This window comes from Rhinatrema bivittatum, chromosome 3, assembly GCF_901001135.1.
Source record: "Rhinatrema bivittatum chromosome 3, aRhiBiv1.1, whole genome shotgun sequence".
NCBI classification, from domain to species: domain Eukaryota; kingdom Metazoa; phylum Chordata; class Amphibia; order Gymnophiona; family Rhinatrematidae; genus Rhinatrema; species Rhinatrema bivittatum.
Window position 1 is genome coordinate 274,491,097 of NC_042617.1, and position 17,322 is coordinate 274,508,418.

Consider the following 17,322-nt stretch of genomic DNA (forward strand, 5'->3'; position numbering starts at 1 on the left):
CTGTACTAACTGAGAAAACTCCGCCTACTGACCGGTCGCGAGGTGCTCCCAGACAGCATGGCTAATTCATCCTGCTATCTATGGAAACACCGTTTACAGTAAGCAAACTTCCTTTTCTGTTCATTTAGAGATTCACTGAAACATACCGTTTGACCGGGGGGACCTAAACGTTTGTACACAACTGTAGGCTTCCTCTGACCTATTCAACATTTGCTCCCTATGCAGTGATTCCTCAGGATGCTTAGGCTCAAAGCACCATCTGCAGCAGAAAGCGCCTTTTGACAGATGCTAGCTACTTTGCATTGAGCAGAGATGCCACTGCATTATATGAGTGGCTGTTCCTTGTCAATATGCCATGCTCTCTGCTACAACCCATCTCCCATTTAACCTCAGGTCCATCTTTCCTACATGCTCGCTCCGTCTACTGCCAGTGAGGGATGGGGGGCCAGAAGCAATTGGTAGTGCTAGCTAGGTCCTAAAATCTTTTCTTTCAGATGAAGAATTGTTGGGTCAGCATTACTGACTTTTCTCTAACAGTTTTAAAGTTGGAAAATGCCACTGTTGTACTACTGATGTTCCACTCTGATTTATATTCGCGGGGGTCTTTGTTTAGACAGTGGTGATCTTGAGATCTCACCCAACACTTGGGAGCAGCAAGTTCCACTATCCATTTTGGGGGTAATTTTGTAATAGCCCTCACAAGAAAGTGTTGGTAGGTATACATACAAGTTACACCATTTTTCAAAATGTATTTGCTTGCATATATTCACTTTGAGAACAATTGCACCAAAACTACCAGCACACAATTACACCTTCTAATTTGTGTGCATATAAGTCCAACCCCCACCCCCTCCACAACTCTATCCTGGGAATGCTTTCACTCAGTCCGGATAAACTTGCGTACATATTGTCCAAGCAATTTTATAGCAAGCTATTTTCATGGGTAAAGCATTATATTTTTACCTGTGGAAATAGCTTTGAAAATTTCCCTTTTTGTGAATGGATAGTTGATGATGATGATGACCATTTCTGATCCTCTGCAGCCTCTGGACTGGAGAATGGAAAGCTTGAACCAGAATTGAAGCTGCCAACAGCGTTACTCAGCCAGAGTTCCCAGCCAAGCAGATCCCCGTCACACGAGTATAAGAGTGCTCAGAAAACACGTTCAGGAAATGTGGCTGGTTCACAGGCCTCAGCTTTCCCATCCCTGCCTGAGGATTTGGCATTGCCCACCAGTAACAGGAAGCTGGGTGAGTCTCACATGTTGAGAGTGGAGTGTCTGAATACTCAAACACATCTTATTCTGTCACAACCAGCATTTTAAACACAGCATGACCAGCTGTAGGGACACCTCCACAATCCTGATGAGAGCCAACAAATAGTGGTGTTAGTGAAAAGAGAGATTGCAGTCCTTGATGGGGATATTGGGGTGGACTGGGATGATATGTCTGTGATAGCAGTCTACCTCTGATACTATAGCCGAATTGTAGGCCCTGCTGCTTGTTACTACCTTGCACTTTCTGTTAACATGTAACAGTTTGTTGGTATTTACATTAGAAGATGTTTATGCTTTGTGGATTTTTCACATCTAGGAATAGTGCATACCCTGTGCTTCCCGGCTGCGACCCGGGCGGTCTCCGGGTCGCAGCCGGGAAGCACATTACCAATTGTGCCCCTCAAGATTTAGGTTTTCTTTCCTTCACACGTCAGGTGCTAACATTGAGAAGTCAGTGAAGGACTTGCAGCGCTGCGCAGTATCCCTAGCCCGGTACCGTGTGGTGGTGAAGGAGGAGATGGATGCCTCTATTAAGAAGATGAAGCAGGCATTTGCGGAGCTGCAGAGTTGGTGAGTACTATCCTGTTTTCAGAAATCTGACTGTGCTGTATCTGCTGTCTACCATAAGAATATGAGCTAGAGCAGCAGAAGTGGACCCCCCCCCCCCCCCCCCCCCCCCACACACACACACACACACACACACACACATACTGACACATTTCTATGTCAGCCCAATGCTCAAGAGCAGATGGGGCCTTCAGAGAATGAACATGCAGACATCTGAGGGCATCACAGTGTGGTCTTGGGGCTTCAGCCATGGCAGAGTGACACCAGCTATGTGAAAACAGACATCATTATGGGCGCTTTAAAATACAAAAAAATGCAGTGGCAGCTGGTATAGAATTTATTGAGCAGCTGCCCAATGATGCGTCTAAACTGAACCAATAGCTATTTTAAGAATGCTAGAATACAGTGGTTAAACAACCTTACATGGTTCAGTCACAGCCTTGGCATCTCTTGTCAGGCCTTGGCTTCCCATGGTCCTTCTGTTGATGTGCTGTAAAATGAAAGCATTTCCTAGCGTGTAGCAGATGGACTCAGAACAAATGGGTATAGTGTGCTCGTGCTAGCAGTTGGAGACGGATCTGACGTCAGCACGGGTACATATACCCCCGCAGGAAGTGCAGCAACTCAGTAATTTCCATCTCCAAAGCAGTTTGGAGCTACCTTACGCTCGCTAAGCGTTTTTCCAAATTATAACGACTAAATTCTTAGCAGAAATCCTACCTGAAGATGAGCCCCGCACTCCTGCGGTGATACCCTCGGGTCCCTCCCCCAGTTGAGTTTCCCGAGGTGATTTCCGTGGTCCCTCGGAGGTGAGTGCCTCGGTCCGGTGGCCGGGTCGCGGCAGGGACCTAGCCCCCGAGTGAGAAGGGCTTGGGCGCGGCATAGAGGCAGCCTCGGTCCCGGTGGGGACTTAGCCCCCGAGTGAGAAGGGCTCAGGCGCGGCTTAGAGGCAGCGGGTGCACTTCCTCGAGCGCGGCGGTGACTGTACTTACTCTCTCCCCCCGCAGCCGGAGACCGCCCGGGTCGCAGCCGGGAAGCGCCGAAGATCAGGTAAGGTGTACATCTTTACTTTACTGGTCTCCGAAGAGCGAGGATTAGCAGGGTCTGCCTACGTGGCACCCCACCAAGGAGGTCGCCATTTTGCCTGCTCGCCGTCGCCAGCCCTGGTTCGCCGCCTCGATCTAAGCAGGGCGACGGGCGCGTATGTTAGGTGCCCGAAAAGATTTGGGCGCCCATTGCTTGAGATAGGCGCACGTTGATAGGCGCACGTTGATAGGCGCACGTTGATAGGCGCACGTTGATAGGCGCACGTTCCTAGGCGCACGTTGATAGGCGCACGTTCCTAGGCGCACATTGATACGCGCACGCTGATACGTGCACATTGATATAATATGCGCACGTTCATAGGCGCACGTTGATCGGAGATCAGACACGATGAAGCGTATGAGAGCCCATGCGGCCGCAGAGCTGGCACCTCCAAACTCAGGCATAAGAGCTCTAGGCCTCTGCTCAGCATGCCACCTCAGAGCCACACAGAGCGAGGAAGCAGACTCCCTATGTGCCCAATGTGAGGAGGCCCTGGGAGTTCCAGGCCAGGGCCGGTCTCAGCCCAGTTTGACTGCCAGTTCCTCAGGGAACACCCCGAACCTAGCAGGCCGCAGTGAGCAGCCAGGGAACCCCACAGACCTGGTGCCCCTAAGGCTAGAACCTGCTTCCATCTCCTGGGTGGAATTATTCAAGGGGATTCATGCCTTCGTCAAGATGCAGTCTGATCCCCGACCGGACCCATGCATACAGGATGACCCTGCCCCGGGACCCTCAAGACCTACACATGGCCACCCGCCACCCGGAAGCCCCACTTATGGGGACTCGGATTATTCTGAGGAAGATGGCGAGCCCCCCGAGGAGGGAGAACTCCCCTCGGGGATAGAACCATATCCAACCATGAGACGCTTCTTTCCTAAGGAGGATCTTCCAGACCTGGTCTCTCAATGCCTGTCGGAGCTGGCTATCCCAGGCCAAGGGAGCTAACCGCCCAGGGGCGGTGGAACAGAGAAGAGTCGAGGTGGAACATCAACAGACTAGAGGCACGGGCAGTCAGGTTAGCCTGCCTGCGATTTGCCCACAGACTCCGAAACAGAGCAGTCAGAGTGATGTCGGACAACGCCACCACGGTGGCATACATCAACCGACAGGGCGGAACCAGAAGCCAACAGGTATCCTTAGAAATAGCCCCCCTGATGGCTTGGGCGGAAGCAAATCTCCAGGACATCTCCGCCGTCCACATTGCCGGGAAGGACAACGCCATGGCAGACTTCCTCAGCAGAGAAAGCCTAAACCCGGGGGAATGGCAGCTGTCACCCACGGCCTTCCAGATGATTGTGGATCAGTGGGGGACCCCGGGCATGAACCTACTAGTGGACAGGTCCAACGCTCAAGTACCCAGATACTTCAGTCGCAGGCGAGATCCTCTATCCCACGGGATTGACGCCCTGGTGCAGCCATGGCCTCCGGGGATCCTGCTATATGCCTTCCCCCCCATGGCCCCTGCTGGGTGCCATTATACACAAGATTCAGCGGCACAGAGGCCTAGTTCTTCTGGTGGCCCCGGACCGGCCAAGAAGATCCTGGTACGCAGACATGAGAAGACTACTGGCGGGGGATCCTCTACCCCTGCCCCCTCACAGAGACCTGCTGCGACAAGGTCCCATCCTCCACGAGAATCCAGCTCAATTCTCTCTTACAGTCTGACCATTGAGAGGGCTAGACTGAAGAAAAGGGGATACTCGGGGCCGGTAATAGATACACTCCTCCGAGCACGCAAGTTCTCCACATCACTAACTTATATAAGGATCTGGAGAGTATTTGAAGCCTGGTGCGAAACTCGCAGCACCAATCCGCATGCCGCTAAAATCCCCATCATTCTGGATTTCCTGCTCAGAAGGGTCTGTCCCTCAGTTCAATCAAGGTTCAGGTGGCAGCGCTATCCTGCTACGGCCCCAGGTATGACGGCAACAGCATTGCCACACACCCAGATGTTTCACATTTCCTGAAAGGAGTCAAACACATTCGCCCGCCACTTAAGTGGCCAGTACCCCTGTGGAACCTCAACCTAGTCTTGGAATTCCTAGCGGGACCCGCCTTCAGACCCCTCCGAGGCCTGTCCCCCCGTTTGTTGACCTTGAAGATGGTGTTCTTGCTGGCCGTATGCTCAGCACGCCGCATCTCCGAGCTACAAGTGCTGTCCTGCCGTGATCCGTTTCTCAGAATCACTCCAGGGGCTATCCATCTTCGCACGGTTCCTTCCTTCTTACCCAAAGTAGTCTCACACTTCCACCTCAACCAAACCATATCCTTGCCAACCATGGAAGGGTTGAAGAAGTCAGAAGAAGGTCGAAGACTGCGTCATCTCAACATCGGCAGGTTGCTGTCCAGATACCTGGAAATGTCAGAAGCAGTACGAAAGATGGACCACCTGTTCGTCCTTCACAGTGGGAAGAAGCAAGGAAAAGCAGCCTCACGGGCGACTATTGCTCGCTGGATCAAGGAAGTTATCAAGGCGGCCTACGTAGAAGCGGGAAAACCACCACCACTACGGGTCAAGGCTCACTCTACCAGGGCCCAAGCGGCCTCCTGGGCGGAAACTAGGATGCTGTCTCCTGCAGAGATATGTAAAGTGGCAACGTGGTCCTCCCTCCATACCTTCTCCAGATTCTACCGTCTGGACGTCCAGGCTAGGGAGGACACAGCATTTGCGAGGGCAATCCTAAACGGACCTCGGGCAGCCTCCCACCAAGTCCAGGAGTAGCTTTTGTACATCCCATTTGTTCTGAGTCCATCTGCTACATGCTAGGAAATGTAGAGATTACTTACCTGATAATCTCGTTTTCCTTAGTGTATGCAGATGGACTCAGCATCCCGCCCGGCTGCCGGTATACATGGGGATTCACCGACTCACGGTAAGCCATGTTTCCTTATAATAGGCCATCCACCCTGCCGGGTGTCGACGCCTTCCGGTTGAGAACACTGGTGGTCTCCAGCTACTATCAATCGGTCAGGGTAATCATGTTCCCTTAATCGATCGGTCAGCTACACATATATCCATAAAGCTTTTGCAAGGAAGATTACTGAGTTGCTGCACTTCCTGCGGGGGTATATGTCTCTGGACTGCGTCGAATGAGTCGAGTGGTTTGAGTGATGCATCGTATGGTTGGAGTGCACCGACCATTCCGAGTGCTTCAGGCGCTTTGAAAGCGCCGTGTACATCGAATGCACCATGCATTTCCAGCGCATTTGGGGTGCGTCAAGCAGTGGTGTTGAGATGGATGGCATGCATTGACTGATGCGGCGCACCAGATCGATCTGCGCCGTATACTTTCTCTTTGGCCTGGGAGGACTTGTCCCGGCCTCCCCCTGTCGACTCAAGTCTGCTTGATCTGATCTTTTTTGCCGCATCTCCCGACGCCGATGTAGTGGGCACTTTGGGGGGCTCAGGAAGATTGGGGCGGCACTCTGTACCTGGGATTCCCACTTTGATTTAGATTTTTTCCTTGACAAAGTGTGGGTGGAGCAATCCGACATTGGAGCATAGGAGCCTGATTCAGTCTGGAGGCACGCAATTTTTTCAGCACGATGTCTTTGAGCCTGGGGGGACATTCGACCACAGTTCCGACAAGAGGACTGGTCATGGTCTGGCCCCAGACATAGGTAACAATAGTTATGTCCGTCTGTGAGGGACATAACTTTCCCACAATAGCAGTATTTAAAGCCAGAGGTTTTAGGTGCCATAATGGCAGTCAAAAATTGAAGATCTTGAAAAACTAATGCTGAGGAGAAACTCCGCGTGCAGAATAAAAACAGACTGAGGAGGAGGGGGTTCTGATTCACATGGGACGGGAACCATGCAGCGGCACAGAGTTAAAACTATGAATTTTCCTGAGGAAGCTCCACCTAGAGGTCACTGTGGACGTCTCCCATACAGCATGGCTAGTTCAGCCCGCTATCGACCGAAAAGTCTGTGTTGGCTCACACAGGCTGGAAGAAATGAGCTTGCAGTGTTGGCCTTGCAATAAGGGGCACAAAGGAGGGAGCAGTGGGGGTCTGATGGAGCCTAAACAGGAAAGAAAGAGAGTATGCCTGGGGGGGGGGGGATGAAGGAAGGAAAGAGCTGGGGGTCTTACTAAAGAGGGGGTTGCAGACAGGAAACTAGGGGGTCACACTAAAGCTGAGAGGAGGTAAACAGCTAGAAGATCTTGCTAGCATAAGGGGAGAGACCTAGAGAGAGAGCAGAGAGAAAAGAAGGCTAGAGATCTTGCTGGGGGGGGGGGGCGGGGGGGAAGAGATCTGGGAGGAAGGGAGTCTGGAGGGATGCAAAGAGTGAGCGGAGGGTCCTCTGAGGGGCAGGGAGAGAAGAGAGTGTTTGACCCTTGGGGGGCAGAGAGAGAAAATTGATGTGGGGGAAGGGATGAGAGAGGAGTCAACCCGGAGGGGGGAGGGGGGGTAGCAAGTAAACTGGGGAATTGACCTGAGGGGGAGGAGGGATCAAGTATGGGGAAGGGGTTAAAGCCATAAGGGATAGGGAAAGGCAAGAGCAATTTGGAGGGGCCAGACCTTATTATGATGGAAAGATTCTGCCAAAAAATTATATCAGGCTTTCAGAACCCTACAGTCATGGGCCCTGAATCTGGCCACTAGGTGTCACCCTTAAAACTATTACCATGACCACCTCCCCACCTCTGCCCCTAGTATTGCATTTGTAGTGTCCCCAGCCGGCCTGGGTAGAAGACCTGACTCAGGATCAAACCAGCTATTTCTTTCTCCCTTCTGACTTCCTCTCCCTCCTTTGTTCCAGCGTTTCTTTCTGTGTCCTTCCTCTGTACCTGGCTGTCTGTCTCTATATTGCTGTCTTTATCTTGTAGACATGTAGCAGTAATCTCCTGCTCTTAGGCTTAATTATATCTTGTAAATCCCTGGCTGTCACGCTATAAAATTGGAAACTTGGGGTGCAGCAGTGGAGCTGTGCTCAGTGAAGGACTCTGACGTACAGAGCCAACCCGAAGCAGGAAATGCAGTTCCGCATGGCAAGGGAGGGAGTGACTCTCTACAGCTGCTCTGGCAAGCAGCCAAAGAGAAACCTCCTTCAATAAATGCCAAGAGGGAGGATTCTGCTCTCTCTACCGGATTTATCAGCAATGTATCCAGGGCCAGGCTAGCTTCCCTAGCAGCTGAGCCAATAGGATGTTTACCTGCTCACTCTCCAAACACAGCAAGCTCCCTTTCCCTTAAGAGCTATTTCAAAGAAAACTTATATATATATAGTAACATATAATGACGACAGAAAAGGACCAAACGGTCTATCCAGTCTGCCCAGCAAGCTTCTTATAGTAGTATTAGCCACACCGTGCAGGTTACCCCCATGTCTCTTGAGGGTAGCAACTGCTACGTCATACAGTTATTCACAAGCCTTATGATAACCCATTAAAAATATACTGCTAGCAACATTTTTACTAGGTGATGAGCCTTCTTGAAAATTCAGACAGTGCTGACATGTTTTGCTTATGGACTTGGCCTTATATCTTGGACTTATATCTGTGTATCAGTACCCCAGACTGTAAAAGTCAGGGCCCATGTTGTCATCTGAATCCAATTCCTCTTCCACATCCCCCTACCACCATCAAAGCGGAGAATGATGTAGTAGTTGCATCAAAAGCATCAAGGCTTATTAGTTAAGGGTAGCAATCCCTTGTCTTCTGTTAAGGGTGGTATGCTTTCCAATTCCCCAGACCATAAGTCAGGGCCCTCGTTTGTTGTCTGAATGCAACTGCCCTTTTCCCCCTGCTGTTGAAGTGGAGAGCAATGTTGTAGTTGCATCAAAAGTATCATGGCTTATTGGTTAAGGGTAGTAACTGCTGTACCAGTAAGTTACCCCCATGCACCCTTTTCTTCATTTCTATCCTTTAGCCTTTAGGGATCCACAAAGCCAGATTTTCAAAGGGGTATGAGCGTAAGATACGCGCGTACCCCCTGAAAACCTGGCCGAAGTAACCCCTGCGCGCACCGAGCTTATGTTGAGTAGGCTCGGTGGCGCGCACAAGCCTCGGGACGCGCGTACGTCCTGGGGCTTTCCTGGAGGGGGGGGGGGGCATGTCGGGGGCGTGTCAGGGCGGCGCATCATTTGGGGTCAGGGCCGCAGGCGTGGTTCCGGCCCTGGGGTGTTTCAGGGGCGTGGCCGAGGCCTCCGAAACTGCTCCCAGGCCTGGGAATCGCACGGCGGCGGCCAGCCCAGCATGCGCAAGTTACGCCTGCTTCGGGCAGGCGTAACATGTACAACAAGAGTTGGGGGGGTTTAGATAGGGCTCGGGGGGGGGGGGGGTGGGTTAGGGAGGGGAGGGGAAGGTGGGGGGAGGCGGAAGGAAAGTTCCCTCCGAGGCCGCTCCGATTTCGGCAGCCATGCACGCGCCAACCCTGGATTTTAATGGATACACGCAGCTACGCGCGTATCTATTAAAATCCCGCATACTATTGTTTGCGGCTGGTGAGCGAACAAAAGTACACGTGGGCGCAGATTTATAAAATCTACCCCACAGTGTTTAACACATGCCTTTTTGACTGTTTTCGTCTTCACCATCTAAGAACATAAGAACATGCCATACTGGGTCAGACCATGGGTCCATCAAGCCCAGCATCCTGTTTCCAACAGTGGCCAATCCAGGCCATAATAACCTGGCAAGTACCCAAAAACTAAGTCTATTCCATGCTACTGTTGCTAGTAATAGTAGTGACTATATTTTAAGTCAACTTAATAGCAGGTAATGGACTTCTCCTCCAAGAACTTATCCAATCCTTTTTTAAACACAGCTATGCTAACTGCACTAACCACATCCTCTGGCAACAAATTCCAGAGCTTAATCGTATGTTGAGTGAAAAAGAACTTTCTCCGATTAGTTTTAAATGTGCCACATGCTAACTTCAAAGAGTGCCCCCTAGTCTTTCTATTATCTGAAAAAGTAAATAACTGATTCACATTAACCCATTTTAGACCTCTCATGATTTTAAACACCTCTATCATATCCCCCCTCAGCAGTCTCTTCTCCAAGCTGAAAAATCCTAACCTCTAGCCTTTCCTCATAGGGGAGCTGTTCCATCCCCTTTATCATTTTGGTTGCCCTTCTCTGTACCTTCTCCATCGCAACTATATCTTTTTTGAGATGCAGCGACCAGAATTGTATACAGTATTCAAGGTGTGGTCTCACCATGGAGCAATACAGAGGCATTATGACATTTTCAGTTTTATTAACCATTCCCTTCCAATAATTCCCAACATTCTGTTTGCTTTTTTGACTGCTGCAGCACACTGAACAGACGATTTCAAAGTATTATCCACTATGACACCTAGATCTTTCTTGGGTGGTAGCTCCTAATATGGAACCTAACATTGTGTAACTTTAGCATGGGTTATTTTTCCCTATATGCATCACCTTGCACTTATCCACATTAAATTTCATCTGCCATTTGGTTGCCCAATTTTCCAGTCTCAGAAGGTCTTCCTGCAATTTATCACAATCTGCTTGTCATTTAACTACTCTGAACAATTTTGTATAATCTGCAAATTTGATTACCTCACTCGTATTTCTTTCCAGAACATTTATAAATATATTGAAAAGTAAGGGTCCCAATACAGATTCCTGAGGCACTCCACTGTCCACTCCCTTCCACTGAGAAAATTGTCCATTTAATCCTACTCTCTGTTTCCTGTCTTTTAGCCAGTTTGTAATCCACGAAAGAACATCGCCACCTATCCCATGAGTTTTTGCTTTTTCTAGAAGCCTCTCATGAGGAACTTTGTCAAACGCCTTCTGAAAATCCGAATATACTACATCTACCGGTTCACCTTTATCCACATGTTTATTAACTCCTTTAAAAAAGTGAAGCAGATTTGTGAGGCAAGACTTGCCCTGGGTAAAGCCATGCTGACTTTGTTCCATTAAACCATGTCTTTCTATATGTTCTGTGATTTTGATCTTTAAAACACTTTCCACTATTTTACCTGGCACTGACGTCAGGCTAACCGGTCTGTAGTTTCCCAGTTCGCCTCTGGAGCCCTTTTTAAATATTGGGGTTATATTGGCCACCCTCCAGTCTTCAGGTACAATGGATGATTTTAATGATAGGTTACACATTTTTACTAATAGGTCAGAAGGGCATTCCAGGCATCCACCACCCTCTCCATGAAGAAATATTTTGTGGTGTTGGTTCTGAGTTGTCCCCCTAGAGTTTCATTTTGTGATCCCTAGTTTGAATTCTTTCCAACAGAAAAGTTTTATAGTTCATGCATCATTACCACCTTTCAGGTATCTGAAGGTCTGTATCATATCTCCCCTGCACCTCTTCTTTTCCTGGTATGCATATTTAGATCCTTCAGCCTCTCCTCATAAATCTTCCGATACTGACCCCACACCATTTTGGTCGCCCTTCTCTGTGCCACCACCATCTTGTCTCTATCCTTTTTAAGATACGGGCTCCAGAAGTGAATATAGTACTCCAGGTGAGGTCTCACCAAGGGCATTATCATCTTCTTTTTCTTACTGGTTATTCCTCTCTATGCAGCCCAGCATTCTTCTGGCTGAGGTGAGGCTAACTGGCCTGTAGTTTCCAGCCTCCTCTCTGCTACCACTCTTGTGAAGCAGGACCACAACTGCTCTTCTCCAGTCTCACAGCTCCACTCCCATTTCCAGGGATCTATTGAACAAGTCTTTCAGTGGACCCACCAGGACATCTCTGAGCTCCCTTAGTATCCTGGGATGTACCTCATCCAACCCCATGGCCTTCTCCACTTTTATTTTTTCTAGTTTTTCCCATACATTGTCTTCTATAAAAGGAGTTGTTTACCCCATTCCAATCTACGGTCTTGTCAATCAGCAAAGATCCTTCTCCAGGGTAGTTTTTAGTAAACACAGAACAGAAGTATTTGTTTAATATTTCTGCCATTTCTTTGTCTGCCTTGCTCCTTGTCACTTTTCAATTTCATTATACCACTTTGGGCCTTCTTTCTTTCTTTGATATATCAGAAAAATGTTTTGTCACCTCTCTTTACCTCTTTGGCAATCCTTTGTTCCCTGTTTGACCTTTTGCTTTCCTGATTTCTTTCGTCATCTCCCTCAGTTTCACTAGGTATTCTTCACTGTGTTTCTCTTTTTGGAATCCTTTATACTTCCTGTTCTTTTTGCTTTTATTGTTTGCAAACAAAATTGGTTTTTTTTTCCTCTTACTTTTGTTTACTTTTCTAACACATAGATGTCTTACCTTTGTAATTGATTCTTTTAATTTAGCTCTCTGTTGTTCTATCTCATCCATTTCTCCCAGTCCTCTAGTTGTTCCTCCAAGTACATTTTGTAAAAGTCTGTATTTTTTAAATTCAAAACTCTGGTCTTCATGTGACTGCTCTGTATCTTATTTGCAATATCAGACCATACTGTCTGATGATCACTGGTGCTCAGGTGGGCACCTGTCCAGACATTAGACACACTATCCCCATTGGTGACCCCTTTCTAAAGCACCAGGTGCCTTCCTGTGTCAGGGCAGTGACTTATTCAGGCTCTTGATTTCCACCGTCGCAGTGGCACTGTCGCAGATTACTTTCCAAGAAATATGCAATGTTTGTGAGATATATCATTTGTAACCTCAAACCTGCATGGACCTATCAGGTCCAGGTAGTGGGAGGTAATCTGTAACACTCTTGGCTGCCCCCAGCAGTTCAGAGTTTGAGAAATGAAGGCCCTGACAGATGTGGAGCAACTGGCACCAGCTGTGTAAGGCAGGGGCTGAGGAGAAGAGGGAAGGATCTTATTCTGGGACAGTCGCCAGGCCAGTGTGTTTCAAGTTTCTTGATTATGATAAGAGATATCAGTGCCCTCCTTGCATATCTTATCTGCTGGACCTGATAACCTGCTATATCATACCTGTGCAGTGACCTACAAAGGTCAGGTATGCGATACAGCCTGGAAAAGGGGGAAGCTCTTATTTCTGTGTTAAACATGCAAAGGCTGAAAGGGCAAGGAGATTGGATCTGATGTGTTTCTGAGAGGGGAGGAGTTTTGGGTTTTTTAGGCATGGTAGTTCTGCTTTCTCTATTTTCTTCCTGCTCTGTTGGAACATGGTTCATGAGCCTTCATTCACAATCACCCAAGGATTTTACTCCTATTTAAATATTTACAAGAAAGAGGGAAGGGGGCAGCTGTGTGTGTGAGACAGGGGAAGGGAGCAGCTGTGTGTGTGAGACAGGGGAAGGGAGCAGCTGTGTGTGTGAGACAGGGGAAGGGGCAGCTGTGTGTGTGTGAGAGAGAGAGAGAGACGGGAAGGGGCAGCTGTGTGGGGGGGGGGAGACAGAGGGGAAGGAGGCAGCTGTGTGTGTGAGACAGGATAAGGGAGCTGCTGTGTGTGTGTGTGTGCGAGATAGAGGGGAGTGGGGCAGTTGTGTGTGTGTGTGAGGCAAAGGGGAAGGGAGCAGCTGTGTGTGTCAGGCAAAGGGGAAGGGAGCAGCTGTGTGTGTGAGGCAAAGGGGAAGGGAGCAGCTGTGTGTGTGAGGCAAAGGGGAAGGGAGCAGCTGTATGTGTGAGACAGAGGGGAAGGGGCAGCTGTGTGTGTGTGTGTGTGTGTGTGTGAGAGAGACAGAGGGGGAAGGGGCAGCTGTGTGTGTGTGAGAGAGACAGGGGGAAGGGGCCGCTGTGCGTGTGTGGGGGGGAGACAGAGGGCATGGGGCCGCTGTGTGTGTGTGTGGGGGAGACAGAGGGCAAGGGGCCGCTGTGTGTGGGGGGGGGGGGGAGACAGAGGGGAAGGAGCCACTGTGTGCATGTGTATGAGATGGGGAGACAGATGTGCACTTATGCGTATATGAGGGGGTGGACAGGTGTGTTTGTGAAAGGGGAATGAGGGCAGTTGTGTATTTGTTGGAGGCAAGGGAGCATGTGTGAGTATCTGATTGGCAGGGGGCAGCTGTGTACATGTAAGAAAATAGGTAAGGGTCCAGTTTATATTTGAGAAAGGAGGAGGAGTCAGCTGTGTGTACGGCTCGAGATAGGGGAGAAGATCTAGGTGTGTGACTGAGAAAAAGATGGGATGGGACAGATGTGTGAGAGAGACAAGATCCAGAGCAGACTTTGCTGCCATCTTTTGTAGGCTGATGTAATAAAATGTGCACTGAAATTCAGCACTTGTTTTATTTATGCATGAAATAAAAATAAATTTACTCCCAATGCAGTACTGTGGTAGTTAAAAAAAAAAAAAAAAAAAAAGGGCACCACTGCAACAATGTGTACACCCAAATGTGTTAGCAAACCTATATCATGTTTTATCCATAGAGAACAAAGTATGTGCATAAAACATGATTTGTGTTATAAAACAACTGAAAAGGCACACTAGACAGGTATAAATTTAATGGCTCTCTTTGGGGCAGGCATGTATTAGCATGGTTGTCACCACTGTGCACAAAATTGTTGTATGTGCAACTGTCTGTTGTAAGATAGGCTCTTTGGGATAAGCATTTACAGTAGCACAATAGTCACCATGTGCAGTGCTCGCTGCATGTGCAACTGTCTGTTACTGTTACCTCCTGCTTCTCCACTTCGCTGGGCAAATCTTGCCATTTCCCTGTACGTACCTGGATCAGTTCAGACTGCTGGGTTTTGCCTCCCTTCCAGCAGATGAAGACAGAGGAAAAACTTTGAGAGCGCCCTCTCTTAACCTGGTGAGACACATGCTGCTCCTCAGTATTTCTCTGACTCCAGCAGATGGAGGTGGTGCAAAACCTGCGGTTCTGATCCAAGCAAAAGAAAAAGAAGAGTTAGGGACAGAAATCTGTGGAGTCTCCCAGGGGGTTGGTGAGGTCCTGATGGGACCATCCCTTCTGGTTGCAGGCACTTGCGTACGAGCAGGGGCTGGAAACCCTAGGCTTTCTCGTGTGGTCGCTTGGCGGGGGATAGCTGGTGGTCTGGCTTCTTTCCCCCCTGGTTCTATTATTTATTTATTTATTTATTTAACAGTTTTTTATACCGACCTTCATAGTAGATAACCATATCGGATCGGTTTACATTTTAACACAGGGTAAACTGAGGTAACAATTCTGGTAAATAATAGATAACAAAGGAAAAGGAATAAGTCAAAGTTACAATCAACAAGGAATGGAAAACTTGGAGGCTTAAGGACAAGCTGGAAGGAAGATAGAGGCAGGTAGAATAAATATAACATGATACGAATAATTTAACGGGTTAGAGCATATGCTTTAACCTGGAAATGCCAGTGTCCACTGTCTTCAGGGAAGTACTTTTGTCTGTCTTGTCTGTGTTGCTTCTTAAAGTTTGTTACAATTTAAAAAAAAAAATAAAAATAAAGGGCATAGGCAAGGGGAGTTCCCTGTTTTCTTCTCCGTGACAGCAGGCAAGGCAGGGGAATCCCTGCTACAGCTCAAGGTGATTTTTGTTATTGGGCCGACCGACAGCTCCCACATGGCCTTTTCTTTTTCCCCTCAGCCATGCCGCGAACTGGCCGATGTGATCACTGCGGCGATCAGCTTAGCCGTGGTTTTTTGGGGACTTGCAGCCGGTGCCTTTCTGGAGGGGAGGAGAGTTCCGGTGTGACCGCAGTGCCGGGAGACTGCTCGCTGTCCCTGAGGCTCCAGAGGACCGGTTCTCGGTCAGCGCGGGAATGGCAGCCATTTTAGGTGCTTTTTGCGCCGCAGAGGCCAGAGCGCTGGGGGGAGAGGATCATCCTCCAGCCCTCTCCCCGGCTGAACTGAGCCCTGTGGGGGCCCTCCTGATGCGGATTCTGACCCTTTAGAGGGTACTTCGGCAAAGCCCCCCGATGTTTTCCCCTCAATTCATTGTTTTCATGCACCAAGCCTTTTTGGCTAATGCGGGGGGATTCTTTTTCAGGAGCCTACCGCCCCACCGTGCAAGGCTCCTAGGGAGGGATGAGTCGCCGATGGCGATGAGGATTCGTCTGGTGAAGGCCCCAGGGACACGGCCTTCACCCAGTTAAACCCGTCTCTGATGATTCGGATCAAGGGGAAGGGCCTGTGGCTCCCCTCCCTCCCTTGGATGACCCAGACCATGGCAGACCAGGCCCCTCCGGTGGAGGGCAACAACCCAAAGTTGGTCTGGTTATTCCAAAAGGATGAATTGGTGCCCTTAATTCTCCACGTCTTGGCCGAGTTAGGGATCGTGGACCCTCCGGCGGTTCCAAGTTCGGGCACAGTGGACCCCATTTTAGCGGGATTGCGCGGTCCTGCTCAAACTTTCCCACTACATGACATGCTCCGGCAGATGATCCTCTGGGAGTGGAATTCCCCTGAGATGGGTCTCAAGTTTAGCCGGGCTATGAACAAATTGTATCCCTTGCCCGAGGATGCCCTGGAACTGTTGCGCAGCCCTAAGGTTGACGCTTCAGTCTCCGCGGTTACGAAAAGGATGACTATTCCAGTAGCGGGAGCAATGGCCCTGAAGGATTTGCAGGACTGCAAATTAGAAGGTAAACCTCAAGAGGATTTTTGAGGTCTTGGCACTGGGCATTCGGGCCGCAGTGTGCAGTAGCTACATGCTCCGGGCGAGCTTGCGATGGGTACAACAGCTGCAGAGTGCCAAGGATCTCGAGCCGGCAGAGGCGAAACAGGTTGAGCGGTTGGAGGCGGTGGGCACGTATGGATCGGATGCCCTCTATGACCACCTCCGTACGTCCTCGCGTACTATGGTCTCCTCTGTTTCAGCGCAACGTCTGTTATGGCTGAGGAATTGGTCTGCGGATGTCTCCTCTAAGTCGCAGTTGGGGGCTCTTCCTTTTAAGGGTGGGCTCCTGTTTGGGGAGGATCTGGAACAGCTTATCTAGAACTTGGGCGAGAATAAAGTCCACAAGCTGCCAGAGGACAGACAGAGGGGCCAGAGGGGGTTCTCCTCTGCCCACCTGCGTTTTCGGGGCCAGAGGTGTTTTCACCAGAGTAGAGCTCAGAACTCGGGCTACAGGCAAGCCTCTGCGAGGTTTCAGTCCTGGTCCCCAACTTATCGTGGCCGGTGCGCTCCCCGGGACACTGGTGGCAACTCCTCCTGAGGTGAGGCCGGCCCACTCCGTGGATCTCAGGATAGGGATCCATATCACGTCTGATCGTCTTTCACTGCAGCATGTGACCTCTGATGGGGAGCAATTTAATTAAAGATACGGCTGCTGCGAGTGAGGAGAGCCCGGAGGGGGCTTCAGACTCCTCCTCCTCATTTTCTTCGGAATTCATTTTGCTCCTGCATGAGGCCTTTAAGGCCAGGAAGTCCGCTAGGAGGAATGCTGAGGGGATCTCTCACTTGCGCACGGGTCCATTGTTGGACAAGTTGGTAGCCCAGGCTCAGTCCTCAGAGGGGAAGGGGGCTCCGAAACTTAAGCGCTCCCTCCGGACCACGTTGTCTCGCCCATAGCAATGGTTACATGGAATAGACTTAGTTTTT

General features: G+C 49.7%; 1 protein-coding gene across 2 annotated transcripts in view; it reads left to right on the forward strand.

The window, feature by feature from the left end:
- Positions 1-17,322, forward strand: part of SPATS2 (spermatogenesis associated serine rich 2) — a 114,546-nt gene that overhangs the window by 66,867 nt on the left and 30,357 nt on the right. For both annotated transcript variants that reach the window (XM_029594678.1, XM_029594679.1), the window contains 2 exons: positions 1,044-1,250; positions 1,711-1,846. In XM_029594678.1, coding sequence (XP_029450538.1) covers positions 1,044-1,250; positions 1,711-1,846 — 343 coding nt within the window. The remainder of the gene's footprint in view (positions 1-1,043; positions 1,251-1,710; positions 1,847-17,322) is intronic.